The following is a 15,791-nucleotide window of genomic DNA, read 5'->3' as shown; positions in this document are numbered from 1 at the left end:
CACTAGCATTAGGTCTAGGTAAAACTAATCCAAGAACCTGTATAAAGGCTTTCATCACCTTTACCTCCTGTGCAAGTATTTTATGTAATTTAACTTAATTGTACAGCTGAGCTACAGCGGGAACGGTGAAACTGTCTTCCTCTTTAACAAAACCATAGAAATGTTTCAACTTTCAGGTAAAATTACAGTAGTGCAGAACAGGTTGTGTGGTATCTCAAAGTTCAGTGCTTGAATAATCCACCAGGATGCATGACTCAATAGAAGAGTGACAGGCATAGTGCCCTGGGTGCAGACATCTTTCAAAGACCACACCCTTCTAAAGGAAAATCCATAGCCAACTTCCAGTTCAAAAAATTATATTAAATATAAAATAACCAATTAATGCATTTACAGAAAAATTAAACCATTATGAAAGTAACTACTTTCATACAGTTTGCAAAAAACTGAAGGAAGGATTAAGTTAAGGCACAGTGAGTTAATACAGTATTTTATACACAGAAGTTTAAACCCAAGGCAGTGAGAGCATTTCATATGCAACAGATAACAGAGGAGAAAAACCCAACACGACTGAGGTTAATTTCCTGGCAGAAAAGCAAAGCATCCCCTGCAGCTGTAAAGGCTTTACTCGTGAGCTGCATGAGGCTTTCTGTCTTTGATAGTGTAAGAACTCCCAACAAGCTGTTTTTCTGTGGATCCCCCAGGTGTTGGAAGCAAGCTCTCCCTGGCAGATGTTGAGGGCTAAGGAATGGTTTTACACAGCTGTCAGCACCCTCTGTCCTGCAGTTCAAAAAGAGGCAAAGAACAGAGAATCCAAACGGATGGAAGAGAGCTGATGACTGAATCCTCCTCGGAAGACTTTTACTGCTGGAATGCTAAAGGCAGCTGACAGGAGAAGGAATTTGTGCTCTACAGGACACTAGTTTAGGCAGAGAGAGGGTTGTCTGAAATATGTAACTGAACTTTGGAAACTCATAAATAAGTAGCCTGGCCTCTGATGGTACATCAGGGTCCTTAGATAGTGGAACCAAGGCCAGGAACATACAATACCCAACACAAAAGTTCACTGAAGACTATTTAAAAAATGTTTTTAGAAATCTCAAGGGCAGAAGTAATGTTTCACAGGGTGACTAGTGCAGGTTCTCTGCTCCTTTATCTACGCTAGTTCTAGCTCTCTATAGAGGGTGACTGGGGCACTGACAGCCGATTGTCTCAAAGTACAAAGTAAACCATTCTCCTTTTACAAGTTATGGCAGTAAAATAGCCTTAATAGGTATTTGAAGCTACTTCAAAGCTCTGGAGCTTTGTGCATCTCACTGCAACGAACAGTAATTCTTATTTTTGTCTACTGTAAAGAAGTGTGTGTTTAAGAAAAAGAATGAATCAGGACTTTGGGTTTGTGAATTCTTATTATTTATGTATTCTGTGCTACAGGGAGGAAACACATCTGCAATGGCACATCCCTTACTGGTATTTTAACATGAAACAAGTAGTCTGTTTAGATTACCCAAGTACTTAATTAACCTATGTCCAGAAATGTTTTCCTAGTTCTAGACTGGTACCGTACACAGCATCCAGTGTGTTCAGTGTGATTTAGCAACACTTTAGTTTATTTCCCAGGACCATTCAGAGCATGTAAAGTATTGAAGCAGGTGGGTCTCCTAATCCTTCGACTTGGGAGTAAGAACATCTTCCACTGTTACTAGTGCTCTGTACTTTGCTACAGCACCGAGTGAAGCAGAGCACTATTAGCCTCCAAGGGTGCTGGTACTTGTTAGTAAGTTCTTGAGGGTGTTTACAGCCTCCTTTAAGTGTTGGGTTTTTTTTAATTAAAAAGTCAGTGGGTATTAAATCTAATTAACATTAAATCTTGTGTTAACAACACAAAAAAAAAGATACATGCACACAATAGTGACAATAAATAGGGGAATCCCATACTATCATAATGACTTGTGAGTTAGAGGATCTCGATTCCTATTAATCTATTCACAGAGAGCTGAGTTGCAAACAAGATGCCAATCAGAAAGAGGTGTTCAGGAGTAGGGAACAGCACTGCGCCTGCCATCCACGGGTGTCAAGAGGCGCAGCAATTCAGAGAAAAGACATTTTTACTTGCTTTACACATAAATCAGCTCACACATTAAATATGAGACCAAATATTTGTAGTGCAATTTTCATTTTAACTGAATTGCCAGTTTGGCAGAATGCCTCAGCCTGTAATAGGCAGACAGACTGAACAGACATTGCCGAGCTCTCTCCTGATCAATAAGAATGCTAGAAATTGTATTTTACTGAACAAGCTTAATCCTATTTTTCCTGCTTCTTATAGCCAGATTGTGACACCTGACACTTCCTATCTCCTACATTATCCAGCGCTTTACGCTTATGGAGGGACAGGAACTACATCTTGTTTATTTTCCCCAACAAACTGGCAATCTCCCTCATTTTCAAAGTTTACATTCACAAATGAAGTGCCTGCTGTGGCTTCAGGCTGGTCTGTCTGGACAGGAGCTTCAGCTTGTGCCTTGTTCTGCTGCTCCTGATGCCGTCTTTCTGCCTCTTCTGACATCTTGTTTTCCTGCTCCTCCTCTTCCTCCTAAAAACAGATAACCAGATTCATAAGCTAATCTTTACCATTTACTTACATTTACTTTTAAGTCTTTCCATAAAAACATACCAGTTCCTATTACAAGGGATGGACCTATGTTCCACTAGAAAATGTTCATTAGTTGATTACAACGTGAGGCATGTGCCAGAATTCCCATTATGGGAAAAAAAAATGTAGAAAACCACCAGAAGTGAAGGATTAAACTGTGTTAAATGAGCACAGAAAAAAATTTTTAGTCAATAGCAACAATGACAAGTCTATCTTCTCTAAAGTTTTGTCAGCTCTTAATAATAAAGAGATACAAAAAAAAGTAGTAAAGCTTTAAATATGTTTTCCATCTCTTCCAAAGAAAAGTTATTAAGGGTTGGGTTTTCTCTGCATAAAGCAGTGGCTACCTATCAGTCATTTCCAGCTATGACTTAGAACTAATGGTAACATCATGTTCAATTTACTCTTGACAAGTCATTGAACAAGTTTTAGAGTTGGAAAGCATATTCCTAGCAGCTGCCTCTTTACAGTGTCCAGTGACTGCTCCACCCAATTTAAAATGCATTGCGCATGAGAAACAAATAGAGCAGTGGTCAGGACCCAGCCAGCTCTAAGACTGATGAGCTGGTGAGAAAAGTCTGATGAATAAGCAAGCATTAATCATGTGTCAAATGGAAACTGAAGGCAAGAGGTTCTAAAACTTCATTTTAATGTTGGAATACAAATTTTGTTTTTTAAAGTACCAGGGAGGGCAAACTGGGAGAAAAGGAGAGCAAGACCCTATCTCACACACATACCTCTCTCTTCATTCTGTAATACTCATCAATGGCATATTGGTATTTTGGTGTGCTTATCCCCAGAACAGATGCAATCTTCTCCCCAAGGAAATCACACACTAAAGAATAAACAGAGGTTACATGCAATTAATATCTAGAAGAAAATTCTTAAGTACAGTTTCATTTTAAAAGGTATTGTCATCTTTCCTGAATGATCTTCCATAGTTCTACTTCACTCAAGACAAAACCAAAATCTGCTAGGCTAATCTACTTAGATGTAATTATTAGCTCAATATACTAATAACTATCCTTTAAGCTAAAGAATGAACAAAAGGAGAACATGGAGATCAATGAAAATCTAGACAGCGGTAGCATTTGTTGGGATTCTACCAGTTTCAGCTTTGGATCTAGGTTTGTTCTGCTAAGGGATCAGTTAAAGGATAAGCCTTTAACTCAAAATTAAGGTTAGACAAAAATACAGAGCTAGCAGCTGTATTGGCATGTCAGTCTAATGGTACCAGCAAACTAGGGAGTTATTTGTTGATATACGCATACTTCAAGTTAGTATCAGTTTTAACAATGTTCTGTGTTGCATACTACTGGATTGATAAAATATTTAGGTTTCAGCTGTCTCAATTTTCAGGTGCTGGTTCTTGAGTAAAGGCAAGCAAGAAGTCAAACACGCTGCACTTCAAACTGTAAATCTGCACAAAGGATGCAAATGAGTCATCTTAAAACAATGTTAGAATTTAGCAACTGACTGCTTCAATGTACACAATAACTAATTTTATAGATATTCTGGCTTCCAGAGCTCCGTGCAAAAGACCAGTTCAAATTACAAATGCAAAACTGAAGTGGGAAGGAAGAAGTACTAACCTTCAAATTCATAAAAAGCTTCTGAAAAAAGGAAATTGGTATCTACCTTTGTGTATGGAGGACAGATATGACAAGGAATAGAATTAGACGTCACGTTAGAGAAAAAGTGTTTCTAAAAATATGAATATTTAATTAATAGACTGACAATAGCTTTTATAAAATATTCAAAATTAGGTGTACGATGGTGGAAATGCCACAATATTTATTAAAAAAAAAAAACGATAAAGATATTTTATACCTTGGGAAGAATGTAGACTAGGACAAGGATTTTCAAAACTTCACAGAATTTTATGAAGTCCACTGGTCAAAGAAAAGTCTATGCAGTGAATTTAAGATTTATCTTTGTCTATTTTGTAATCTCAGAAGTCTCTTGTAAAGCACAAAATTAGATGTGTCCTTGAGATAATTTCTAGTTGTCTTGTCATAAAAATTGTCAGTTTAGTTAATCCAAACAGCATTCTTTTCAGAGAACATCATACAAAACAGTTCTATACAAAACCTAATAGCAAGCCGATATACTCCCTTGCAAACACCACCCTAACTCCATATGGAGAAAAAGGGGGAAAAGTATTCAGCAAATGGGTATTTTCTGTTCATTCTTCCGTTGTTGATTAAAAGTAGAAAAGATAAAGTGCTCAAGGCAACAGAGTACATCTCCACAGATTAAAATACAGGTTCATTCATACTTTTGAAAAAATGGTTACAAAGATGATTTACAGTCTGCCAAAGTGACTTTCAATATTACACTACTGGTTTACCCAAGAATTAAATAAAGCAATACCTGATAAAGTTGATGTGGCAACTCGCAGCATGTGAAACCACAAGTAGGGTCCCCAAGTGAGCGTTGTCTGTCAGAACAAGAGTAGTATGAACACATAAAGCTCTGCATTCATGGCACATGATAATACATGCAAAAACTCTAACGGGTTGAGAAGAAAGATATGCAATGTTTCATGGTCACCACCTATCACAATATTTTTGCCTTAAAGTAAATTTGGAACAGACAGGCATGAAGCAAGGTATGGCCTAAGACATAAACCATGGTTTACATCTGGGAACATTTACTTCACTAGTTTTTGTTTCCCACCTCCAGACTTGGGGAATGACAAGCATCCAACTCAATCCCAAGGTACCTCCTGTAACTAGAAAGACCCTCCCATAATAATAAAGGAATTGGGGATCTGTGTGTGGCTGCAGGGCTGAGACCTTGCTGAGATCCCAGAGATGTGGTAGATGCTCACATGACTGGAGTGCTCCAATGGAGGTTAACAATTTTTAGTAAGGACAGGCCAGGAAGATGAGGAGGAGGAGGAAGAGGAGTTGCCCTTTGCACGACTATGGTATATTCACCGCCGTAGAGGAAATACTGCAGCCACTAGACAAACTGAGATACTTACACACAGGAACTTAAAGAAAATTTAGAAATTAATGGGCATACATAAGCTATCCTCTTCACAAAGTAAAGAGGCTGTGTCTCTTTTTTTTTTTTTTTTAAAAAAAAAGCAACCCCAAAATCAAACAACAGGCCACATAACAAAAAGGAGATGGGGATCTAATCCAGTCTAATGAGGAAAAAGCTGTAGGCTTCCACTGCTGTGAAAGGGCAAAGTTAAATGTCATAGTGAAGTAGGACATGCTTATAGGTGCAGTCTGTTTTATTCAGGCAAGCTCTTTGTTAAGTATTTCCTCTCTGTAAAGATCTCTCTAGAGGTACTTTCCTTGCGGAAAGTAGCAGTTAAAAGTGTCAGCTTTTATTAAATGAAACCCATTAGCTCCACTCAGTTACATATGTATTTATAACTGCTGCTGAACACTGATAGTAACTGTTTTCTGTGATCTTATTGAATAGATACCTGTACGGGACAACCAACACTGTTGTAAATAATACAGCTACAGCGCGTAGTTGGTAGAGCCTCAGTGCGCACTTACACAAGCTACTGGACTTCAGTGCTTTCCAAGCACAGCCTCTACAAATCAATGCAGCAAGAAATCGTCTGTCAAGCCAGAAACTCAAGTTGAGCAGGCTGAAAAACGCCAGATGCTGTGTATTTTTTGGCAGTGGGTATGGAAAATGTCCTGCCAAGGTAAAGTGCAAGCAAAACCAGCTGCTATCCTGCTTGCACAAAAGCACTTCCAGCTCATTGATTACAAGCTCAGTTGGCAGAGAGGCTGAGGACAATCATTTTGGAGTTTGTTCAGTTGAAGAAGTCAAGAAAAGCCCTGGAAAAGCTTGTTGCCACAGGTGCAAATAATGGCCTTGACAAGGCTCTGCACAATCCTTCATTGCATGGTGACGAGGTTCAAAAGCACCCACACAGCGCAGGTGACAAACTGGGGCCTGCTGTTCAGCGGCAAGCGAGCAGCCACAAGAGCCCCCGTGACACTGAAAAGACAAGCTGAACTTCAGCCTGACAGAGGTAACTCAGACACAGACTATTCTACCATATTCGTGGTCACACAAACATGGGGAACTTCTGAGGCTCAGCAGACACAGAGGTTCTGTCTGTTTCTACTGTTCTGCCACCACTATTAAAAAACATTTTTGGTATGTTAGGAGCACTTCTAAGTTCAGCTTTGTGGAAACCTCTGCTTTCTGACAAAGCCCAACCAGATATTTCTTCACTCCTGCCAAGCAAGGCTTTGACCTTGCCTCAATTTAAAAAAGGAACATTCTTTTAAGTGTCTCAAAAGGCAATATGAAACCATGAGAGAAGCTACTTCACACAAATTCAACAAGAGGAAGGAGATAGCTTGGAGACTAAACCACCAGGAGCAATTGGGAACAAGAGAACACATCCAGGGAATAATCTTCCTTTATTTTTTCCCCTTTTACTTCCTCCGGGTAAATCTGGGTGGTTTCCCAGAGCACCCTGGACACGGAAGCAGGACTGGTGAACGTGAGGGGAGAAGAGGTGCTGGAGAAAACCAGAACCGTTTGGGTGATAGGAACAGGGCTGTCAGGGAGCAGCTCAGTACAAACTAACGCTACTCTATCAAGTAGCTTTAATGCAGTGAGCAATACTGGAGAACAGTTACCCAAGTCAGGTCCTTCTTTGTTTAAAATGGATAACACAGTGGTTATGACAACTGGTTTTTAAATTACAAAAATTCTTAATGTACAATTTTAATCCAAGTGCTGAATTTTAAATAGGAATTAACATAACAAATTCAGCCATTGACAAAACCAAGAGGGCCTGTGGTTCAACAGCAGAACATGATTTTGTTTCCTAGTATGGGGCTGCCACAGGGAGCACACATGCACTCCCTTGAGCTTCCGAGTGCACCATGTTCCTGAGCAATGCACATCTGTATTTATTTTTGCCAGATTTCGGTCCCTAACAACACTTGGCTTTCCAAAGAACATAGAGTTTCTTTTCGCCAGAGAAAATGGCAAAATGAGGAAAAGAATAATTTGAAATTTCCTGATTTAAGAAAACACAAACTCTGTATTGAAGAGTTATTATACACCAACAAACAGACACTTAGCCATTGTTTACTGTGCCAAGATGCATTTTAATTTAATTATTGACTGGTCTTTGCTATAATGAGTCCTTCAGTGAATGCACCATGTAGAACTGTGGCATCTAAGACACGCCAGTGAAAACAGATCAGAAACATACCATCCACCATCAAAAAGCTTCTACCCTACTATGAGTAGCTATTACTTGGTCATTGACTATTTTTCTCCCTTATCCTCAAATTCTTAAAGGAAAATTAGAGTTCAACGGTCCTCAAAAGAGGACTTTTTGCTTTTTAAAGTTAAGCTCTTTTAACTACAGGATATCAAGATAATCTTCCTGCAAGAATGTATTTCAATCTTTCTGAGCACTGAAGGTTAATAAAACTAAATATCTTCTGAAGCTTTGTTGCAGAGCTGTACTCAGGATGAGTGCTAAGGTTATCACCAACAGTTAAATTGCTTACAGTTGCTCTGTAAAGACTTACAGGCTCCACCTCATACCTAGTCATCTAATACGTGAATGCAGCAAAGAGTTTATAGCAACTGGACCTCCAGGGATAAACAGATTATTGTCTATAAAAGGTTAGAGAAATTTAGTTACTACAAAAAAAATGTTTGGTGGAAAGAAGAAGATGGAGATTTATATATCAGTGTAAACATCTAAATTTTAGGACAGAAGACTCAGTTAAAATGAAAGCATTTATGCTATTAAAGCATTTAATGTTTAATTTGAGAACACTCAGATAATACTAATTGCTCTTATTTTAAAAATCCAGGGGAAAAAATTTCTTAACCACACCCTCTGCTCTGGGTTCAAGTCATTCTTAACCTATAGAAGTATCAGGATCATTGTTTCAAAGCAAAATTTAAGAGCCAGTTCTTTTAGAGAATTTGTTTTGTTATGAGTGGCAGCAGCCCATCATGCTAAGTGCTTTGGTTATCATATTATTAGAACATATACATGTTACTTGGCTTAGTAAGAAAGACATTGTCATTGTCTGCTTTGCTCCAAAACACAATTAAACCAAGGAACTTACTGAAGATGTTTCTTTACAACACGGCAAAATATTTGTTTCTCTTAAACTCATTCAGAAGCTGCCAGGATGCCAACACCAGCTGAGCTTTGAAATTTCATGATGCAAAGTTTTTATTCAAAATATTAAATGTGCTTTTTCTAAAAATAAATTGGACCAGAAACAGCTATTACTTGCAACATACTTTTCTGTATCCCAACTGAGATAACAAGTTTTAGACATGCTGGTCTCAGCAAACCGACTATTTAATTGCTTTTATAGAAATCCTACAATAAAAACATTTTTATGGCAGCTGTTGGCTAAAACATCAAAGCTCAGCTTGGACTAAGATTTCTTCAATTGACTGGCTCAGCTGGGATACACGAAGCACGCAGCAGATAAGGTAAACTTCACTTAATGGCAACCCTTGGTCTAATCAAGTTTATTCTGTCAAGGTAAAAAGCAATACGTAATAAGGCACACTGTGCTCCACAATAAACTAGTCTGGTTTGGGGGGTCCTTTTATTAAAAAGTGTAATAAGAATTAAGGATTTCATAAATCTATCAAAGGAGAATAAAGCAGCCCTAGCTGTGCCATACAATGTACTTTTTGGTGCTGTCATTGGAGAGCAGGAGAACGACCTCACAGCCTCCTGGGCTGTTGTGCACCTTTGAGGGCTCTCCAGTGCGTGTCCATCTGTACAGCGGCGTGTGCGTCTCCAGCCTCGCAACACGGCCGTCAAGGCCCGGGAGCCTTCCACCACTGCACCACAGTGCAACTCCTCTACTGAGAGGAAACGGCACAAAAATCTACACAGACCTGGCTCCCTGCTAATTAAGAGTTGGGGGAAAAAAAATGTCTTTCACATCCATGGATATCTGATATGACTTGCATAGTGGGGAACAGATCTGCTCTCTGAGGACACCTGAACACTACCATAATATCCAGAAAGTTTCACAGTTCTTGCATTCCTTTGAGCAGGTCTTCTGTAGAGGGAAAACAACCAAAACCAACATCCATCAAACAGCTTAACATCTACTCATTGTTTGTGACTGTAATACATTTATTTTCAATCTATAAACTTCACGTGTATTTTGTACTGATGGTATCCTAGCTGCTCTCAGGCTAATGTTACACTTTGTTGCACACAAAAACTGCCTAGTAAGAAAGAGTGCCATCAATCCATCCAAGATGAAATGCAAGAGCCCCACCTGTGAATCGCTCGGAACCTCAATCCCAGCTAAATTCCCATAGTCGCATTGCAGCTCAGTCTTCAAAAGATTTTTTTTTTCTCTTCAAGACAAATTCATTTTACAGAGGGAGGGAAAAAAAAGAAGTGATTGAATGTTCTTCCCAATGCAAACCTGTTATGATCCACCACTTCTTCAGAAGACAATAAGAAAGTCAAAATCTTCACTGCAGTCCCTTCAAAGCAAAGCTCTCCCAGGATGGATACACATACACAAGGCCTACTACTGTACAGTAAACAGAGAGCTTCTACCACAACATTTATTAACTACAGACTCCCAAACAATGGTACAGAAGTAATTTCAACAGTAATGCCAAGAAGCCAGGGCATTGGTTTCAGTGCATGCAGAGACTATTATCTAAAGTGTGGGAACAAGCAGCCCTACATCAGCATCTGCCTCCAGTATGCAACCAAGAAGGACCAGCTGCTGCACAAAGTAATGACTCCTGGCCACCTGACCACACTGCAGCACCAACTGCACATCAGGAAGGACCTCACCAATTTAGGAGTCTCCACCTCTAGCTCAGTAGAGGCAACCAAGCTGTTTTGCCAATTACAACACCTAGCATGAATGATGCAGCCAGCAGGAAGACAAACCAGTAAATCAAGGGTATTGAATATAGAGAGGTCACTACATGGATGATCACCAGGGGTACAAATAAGTCAATTAGTTCACTAGCAATTGACATTGCCCCCAACAACGATACCACACGACCGACAATAGGTGGAACAAATAAAGAACCAAAGTCTCCCATAGATGGAATGGGAGACAAACAAGTCAACAGGTTAATCACATAAGATAAAGGCAGCCACATATTTCTCTCCCCTAGCCCACATTCACAAAGGTCCAAGCTGACTGGGGCCCAGTTCCAGGAGAGTCAGGAGGTCCTTCCCCAACCAGGAAACTCTATGAAGTGTGCCCACATAGTGACTCTCACCCGATCAGCCCACGTTCACAAAGGTCTAAACAGACTGGGGCCCAGCTCCAGGGAGAGTCAGGAGGTCTGCCCTGAACCAGGAAGCTCTGGGGAGTGCACTCCACAGACAGACACTCCTGACTCCCTGCCAGTGGTCCCAGCTTTTATCCCCAAGCAGACACCTGACCTTTGTCAACTCACTGCGGGACCCCTGGGGCTCATTTCCCTTATGGCTCTCCCTGCAGGGCCGGCCGCACCCTGGGGGGAAGCTATAAGGCAAACTCACCACCTCTGTATGAAGGGCTGTGGGAATCACCCATATGTCAACCTTAATTCAGGGCTCGGGGTTCAGACCCCAGCATTTCACAAGCCCAGAGAGGGCCAGGAAGGGAGCCTCTCCAGCAGTCAGGGACTGCAGACCCTATTTATTGAGGTAAGAATTGATATAAGAGGGTAAGGAAAAGAGGTGATTGGGACACCAGTTCGTGGGGGTGTCACAAAAGAAAAATGCGACTGGGGATGTGGAGAGATTGTCTCTGGGGCTGACTCCCAGAGGGCAGGGAGCTGCTGCCACCAGCACTGGCACGCAGGGCTGCAAGCTCTGCAAATACACCATCACTACCAAACAGACACAACAACAGAATAAAGCAGATGATGTATTTCATTGTACTTCTAAGCACAGATCTGGAATCACTGGCAAAAAGGAAATCATATTTTAGCAGCTACAGTACCTACTATGGGAGACAGCTTTAACTGTCAAAATTCCACTTGGAATTTGGATCAATAAATGAAGACTGCATTCACAGGTCAAGCAACATCTTAACAGATTACAACACAAGTGAACTTTTACATACATGGACTAGCCTGTTCCTTTAAAACCTAGTTTTCATATATCATGAATTAAACCAGCTTTCCTTTATTTCTGCAACTCATCCGTTTCTTTGCCTTCTGTACTCTTTTAGTTATAACCAATTGCTGGTATGGTAACATTAAATTACAGCTTCAACCCTCCACTGTCACAAAGCACAAGGAAAAAAATGCCTTCCTTGCACATTTTTTTAAACAGTATGAATCAAGGAGACACCAACCAAATATTATTAGAGGGGGGAAATGCTGGAGAGAACAGACTAGAAACATGAAGACATTACACCCATTTCTAGTTAATAGGGCTACCTTAAGCAGAGGAGGACCCCAGACAAAACTTCTCAGGAATACTGCTCACATATTTCTCAGTCCCTAGAGCCAAGCAAATTAAGAGACTCTTCAATACCAGATACCAAATCAGATTTGCGACACAACAATTAAAGCACAAAATGTGGGTAGTTACCCAGTAAACCAAAAGCAGCCATTTATCAAGTAAAATACCTACAGGATCTACAGGCGGTAACAGGTCTTTTTTCTCTTGTTCATCTTCCTCTTCATCTGTGCTATATTCTTCCATTGTTTCTCCACTTGCAAAATGAATAACCCTCCTTGGAATTTTCTTCTTCTTTCCTATGACACCCAGCTCCACATTCTCAAAGCCTCTATCTCCATTTGCAAGTTGCTACAAAGAAGAAAAGAAATCATTATCTCAAATACATGGTTCTGGAACTGGAAAAGTTCCCCCTTAAAAAACTTCTTAAGATATTTAAAATATTTTAGATTGACTGGCATATACAACGGACATTTGCAAGAGCTTGGCTCTGGGTGAAAGATAAGACTGAAACATTATTGCTTGCAGATAAGTAAAAACTGATCCCTTCACTAACAAAAAGGTAAGTGCCTTCACTTCAGCATGGACAGGTGGTATTAAAACATCTGTTCTGAAGAAGCATGGTGTTATGTAGAAGTTTCTTAGTGGGACACTGTTCTTGAAATAATTTGATAAGCACGCAAGTGTTAATGTGTAGAAGTATCGCTGGTTTCGGAACACATATCTAGTGAAGTTAGTGAAGTAGTTCATAGGCTGTAGCCACCCCTTTACAAGCTTAGACAGACACCTCAAATGCAGAAAACCGAATGGAAGATAATCAAGCAGCCAGGCTCAAGCTTTAAAAGACGCAGCCGCAGAATTTAAGTAAGGTTTTGTGTTGTATCTAACGAAACAAAGACTTCATTTTGGTCGAGCTTTTACATATTACTTCATCAAAGGCATAATACTGTTTTGAAAACACTTCTGTCATACAAAGAAAGACACAGAAGTTAGGAAATGCCAGACACATGTTTTTAACGTACCACAAAGGTTTTCAAAAACACACAAGCTCATGTAACTTCAAACTGTATCACAAGGGATGAGGTATGTGTATACAGAATTCCAGCTGCAGAAAATGGGCACCTTGCAATTTCCAACTTCTTGTCTATGCAACCTTAATTGCCTCAACAGAGGCAATCCGAAATTATTTATAGAAGTACGTATTTTATCACATAGTTGCAAGACACCCCATAATCACTGCACGCACAGCATCAGCATTCCCATCGCTTATGTCAGGCTATGTAAATCAGCTTTGCAGTGCGGGGAGGCTGGGTTAGCAGGGAAGGCCAGAGGTCACGCCAGAGGAGCACGGGGGGCCGTGGGGAGCAGAACGGCGTCCCTCCTTCCAGGCACAGACTTTCCTCGTGCCCGGAGAGAGCGGGAGGGAGGAGAAGGTCCCGTGCGGAGCCGCGCAGCGTGGAGAGGGAGCGCGCACTCGTCTCTCCCAGCCCTCACACCAGCGCTTCCCAAAACTGCAAGTCATGTCAGCTTCCCCCACCATTTCTGTAGCTACCGGGGGACGTTTTGGATGTTTTCCGGGAGGAGCAGAGCAGAATCAAATGGCAAGTTTTCAGTAGGGTAATTCAACTGAAACAGCATTACATTTTCATGCAGAATTACACTGTCATGCAGAAAGACAAACCTGACTACCCAGGGCCCTGTGCGCTCTCTGCTGTGCTTCAGCCTTGGGAGCAGAGCAGGAGCACAACAGCAAGGCTACAGAAATACAAATGCTGAAAACAGTGAAGCAACCTAAGCTCTGGGAGCACTCCTTGCTGCTATAAAAGCAGGCACCACTTACTGCGACTCAGTACTGCATTTTTTTGGAGCAAAGAGCACCACAGAATCAGCCTTTTATGAACATTCCACGCTCTTTTATTGGCATGGTACAATGATGCCATTTTTCATGTTTAGTCACAGTGCTGAAGAGCACTATTTCTAGCAACACAGCACCACAAATATTACTGTGATTAATAACAGCAAGTAACATGAGCCTTCCCTTAGAGCTCCTCTGAGGGCACGGTCTCTTCATCGGATTTTTGAATCATTTAACAAAAATCCTTCAAATATTTTAACTTAGGAAAAAAACTGAGTTACTATTTAAAGACTAAAAAGCAGGCCTTAATTCCCTGCACACCTACACTCCACTTACTCTACCTACAGTAAGCAGCTCCACATAGCTGGTACTGGTAACAGAGTTTCACATAAATGCAGTAGTTGGAGACAGTAAGGATTCATCAAGGAACAATGAATACAGTTTCCCTTAGTAACCTGATTCAGAGTCCTAAATTATTAAACAAAATAATAATAAATATCAGCTGATGCTTTGGTAACTACCTAGTCAACAAACATGGATACGGGTTTTAGTCATCACTGCAGCATTTGTACTTTTAATTTTTACATCCACAACATCAATAAAAGCCAAGTCTCCCAGCTGCAAGGAGAAAGTTCAGCATAAGTAGATTTTATTTATCTTTCCAAAACCGTTGCAATGCAGATTTAGTCTAAAATTGCCAGTTAGACTCACTTTATAGCTGAAATGTTACAGTATCTCCTGTTTGAGGCTTTACTCTGCTAGTGCAGGGTTTCCATCAGGTTGCCACTTCATTCTTTTCCACAGGCCCATCCCTCTTCAACACACAGACAGGTCTTGAAAGACTCAGCATTTGCCTTAACCTTGTGACACAGAAGTATTTACATTGGCTTCTATTCCAATTCCAGCAGCTATTAGACACAAAGGCCAGTCACCCTTGTGCTTTTGCCACACTAGGTAACACTCTGATGGCAATCAGTGAACATTGTAAAGCAACTTCTTCTTTCTTTTAGATGCCCTGTTGGAATTGTTCTTGGCTTTATGGCACCCATACAAACCCCACCTGTCAGGAAGCCAGCATCTGAAACTGCTGCTCCTTGTTTTCCCTCTTTACCCCCACTCTCTTATCTCACACTTTGGCCGAAAACAGAGAGAGCAGGGCACATATTGCCGGTATTGGGACAATACCCAGCACAATGTCACTTCAGTCCACAACCAAAATGCCAAAATAAATAAACTACAATTAAGGATGAGGTGTGCCAGGACACCTCCAGGTGAGCTAAGAGAGCTCACACAACTAATATTAGATGATGCAATAACATTGTTTCACCAAGGAGAGGAAGAAGAAACCCCAAAACTAAGAAGGAAAGCAGACAATTCACTTTTAGCATGTTGGACTTGCTCATGACCCAAAATGCCAAATTCTGTGATGTCCACTCTCCCTCAGAAAGACGAGTAATTCACTTTGCAGGTTTACAATAACTCTGGTAAGATGTAATGAGAAATATTTCTACCCATACCATCTTGCCTGCCTTAATTGATTTCATTTGTGGTACTTTTTTTTTCAGCTGGGCTTTTCCAGTAGGGTTTATTTGGCATTTGGGTTTATTTTTTTCATATTGCTCGACTTTCCCCCCTTGTGTTTCAAACGAAACTAAACGTCACAAATCATTCTGGAACAGAAGACAGCAAAATACCAGTCAGAGGACGACCGTCAGAGAAGACAACCTCAGAGAAACAAGCCCTGGGAAGGCACCGTGACCAGTGAAGGTGCGGTGCGTGGAGCACCGGCGTGAGGCCGCGGTCGGTGCGGGGCTAGCTGCGGGAGCGGCAGGGGCCTCGCCGGGTCACGCTCCGTT

The 15,791-nt window shown here is 40.8% G+C and overlaps 1 protein-coding gene across 1 annotated transcript; it reads right to left on the bottom strand.

Moving 5' to 3' along the window:
- Positions 1–2,036: 2,036 nt before the first annotated feature.
- On the bottom strand, positions 2,037–12,431 carry FAM177A1 (family with sequence similarity 177, member A1; the record flags this gene model as incomplete). The annotated part of the gene is made up of 4 exons (XM_008936366.1): positions 2,037–2,593; positions 3,391–3,488; positions 5,027–5,093; positions 12,255–12,431. Coding segments are annotated over 4 exons (555 nt in total), but the record flags the coding sequence as incomplete, so codon positions are not given.
- Positions 12,432–15,791: the final 3,360 nt, after the last annotated feature.

The sequence above is a fragment of the Merops nubicus genome, unplaced genomic scaffold (genome assembly GCF_000691845.1).
Source record: "Merops nubicus isolate BGI_N331 unplaced genomic scaffold, ASM69184v1 scaffold44832, whole genome shotgun sequence".
Classification (NCBI taxonomy): Eukaryota; Metazoa; Chordata; class Aves; order Coraciiformes; family Meropidae; genus Merops; species Merops nubicus.
Note: the sequence above shows the minus strand (reverse complement) of the source record. Positions and strands in the feature narration are given on the sequence as shown.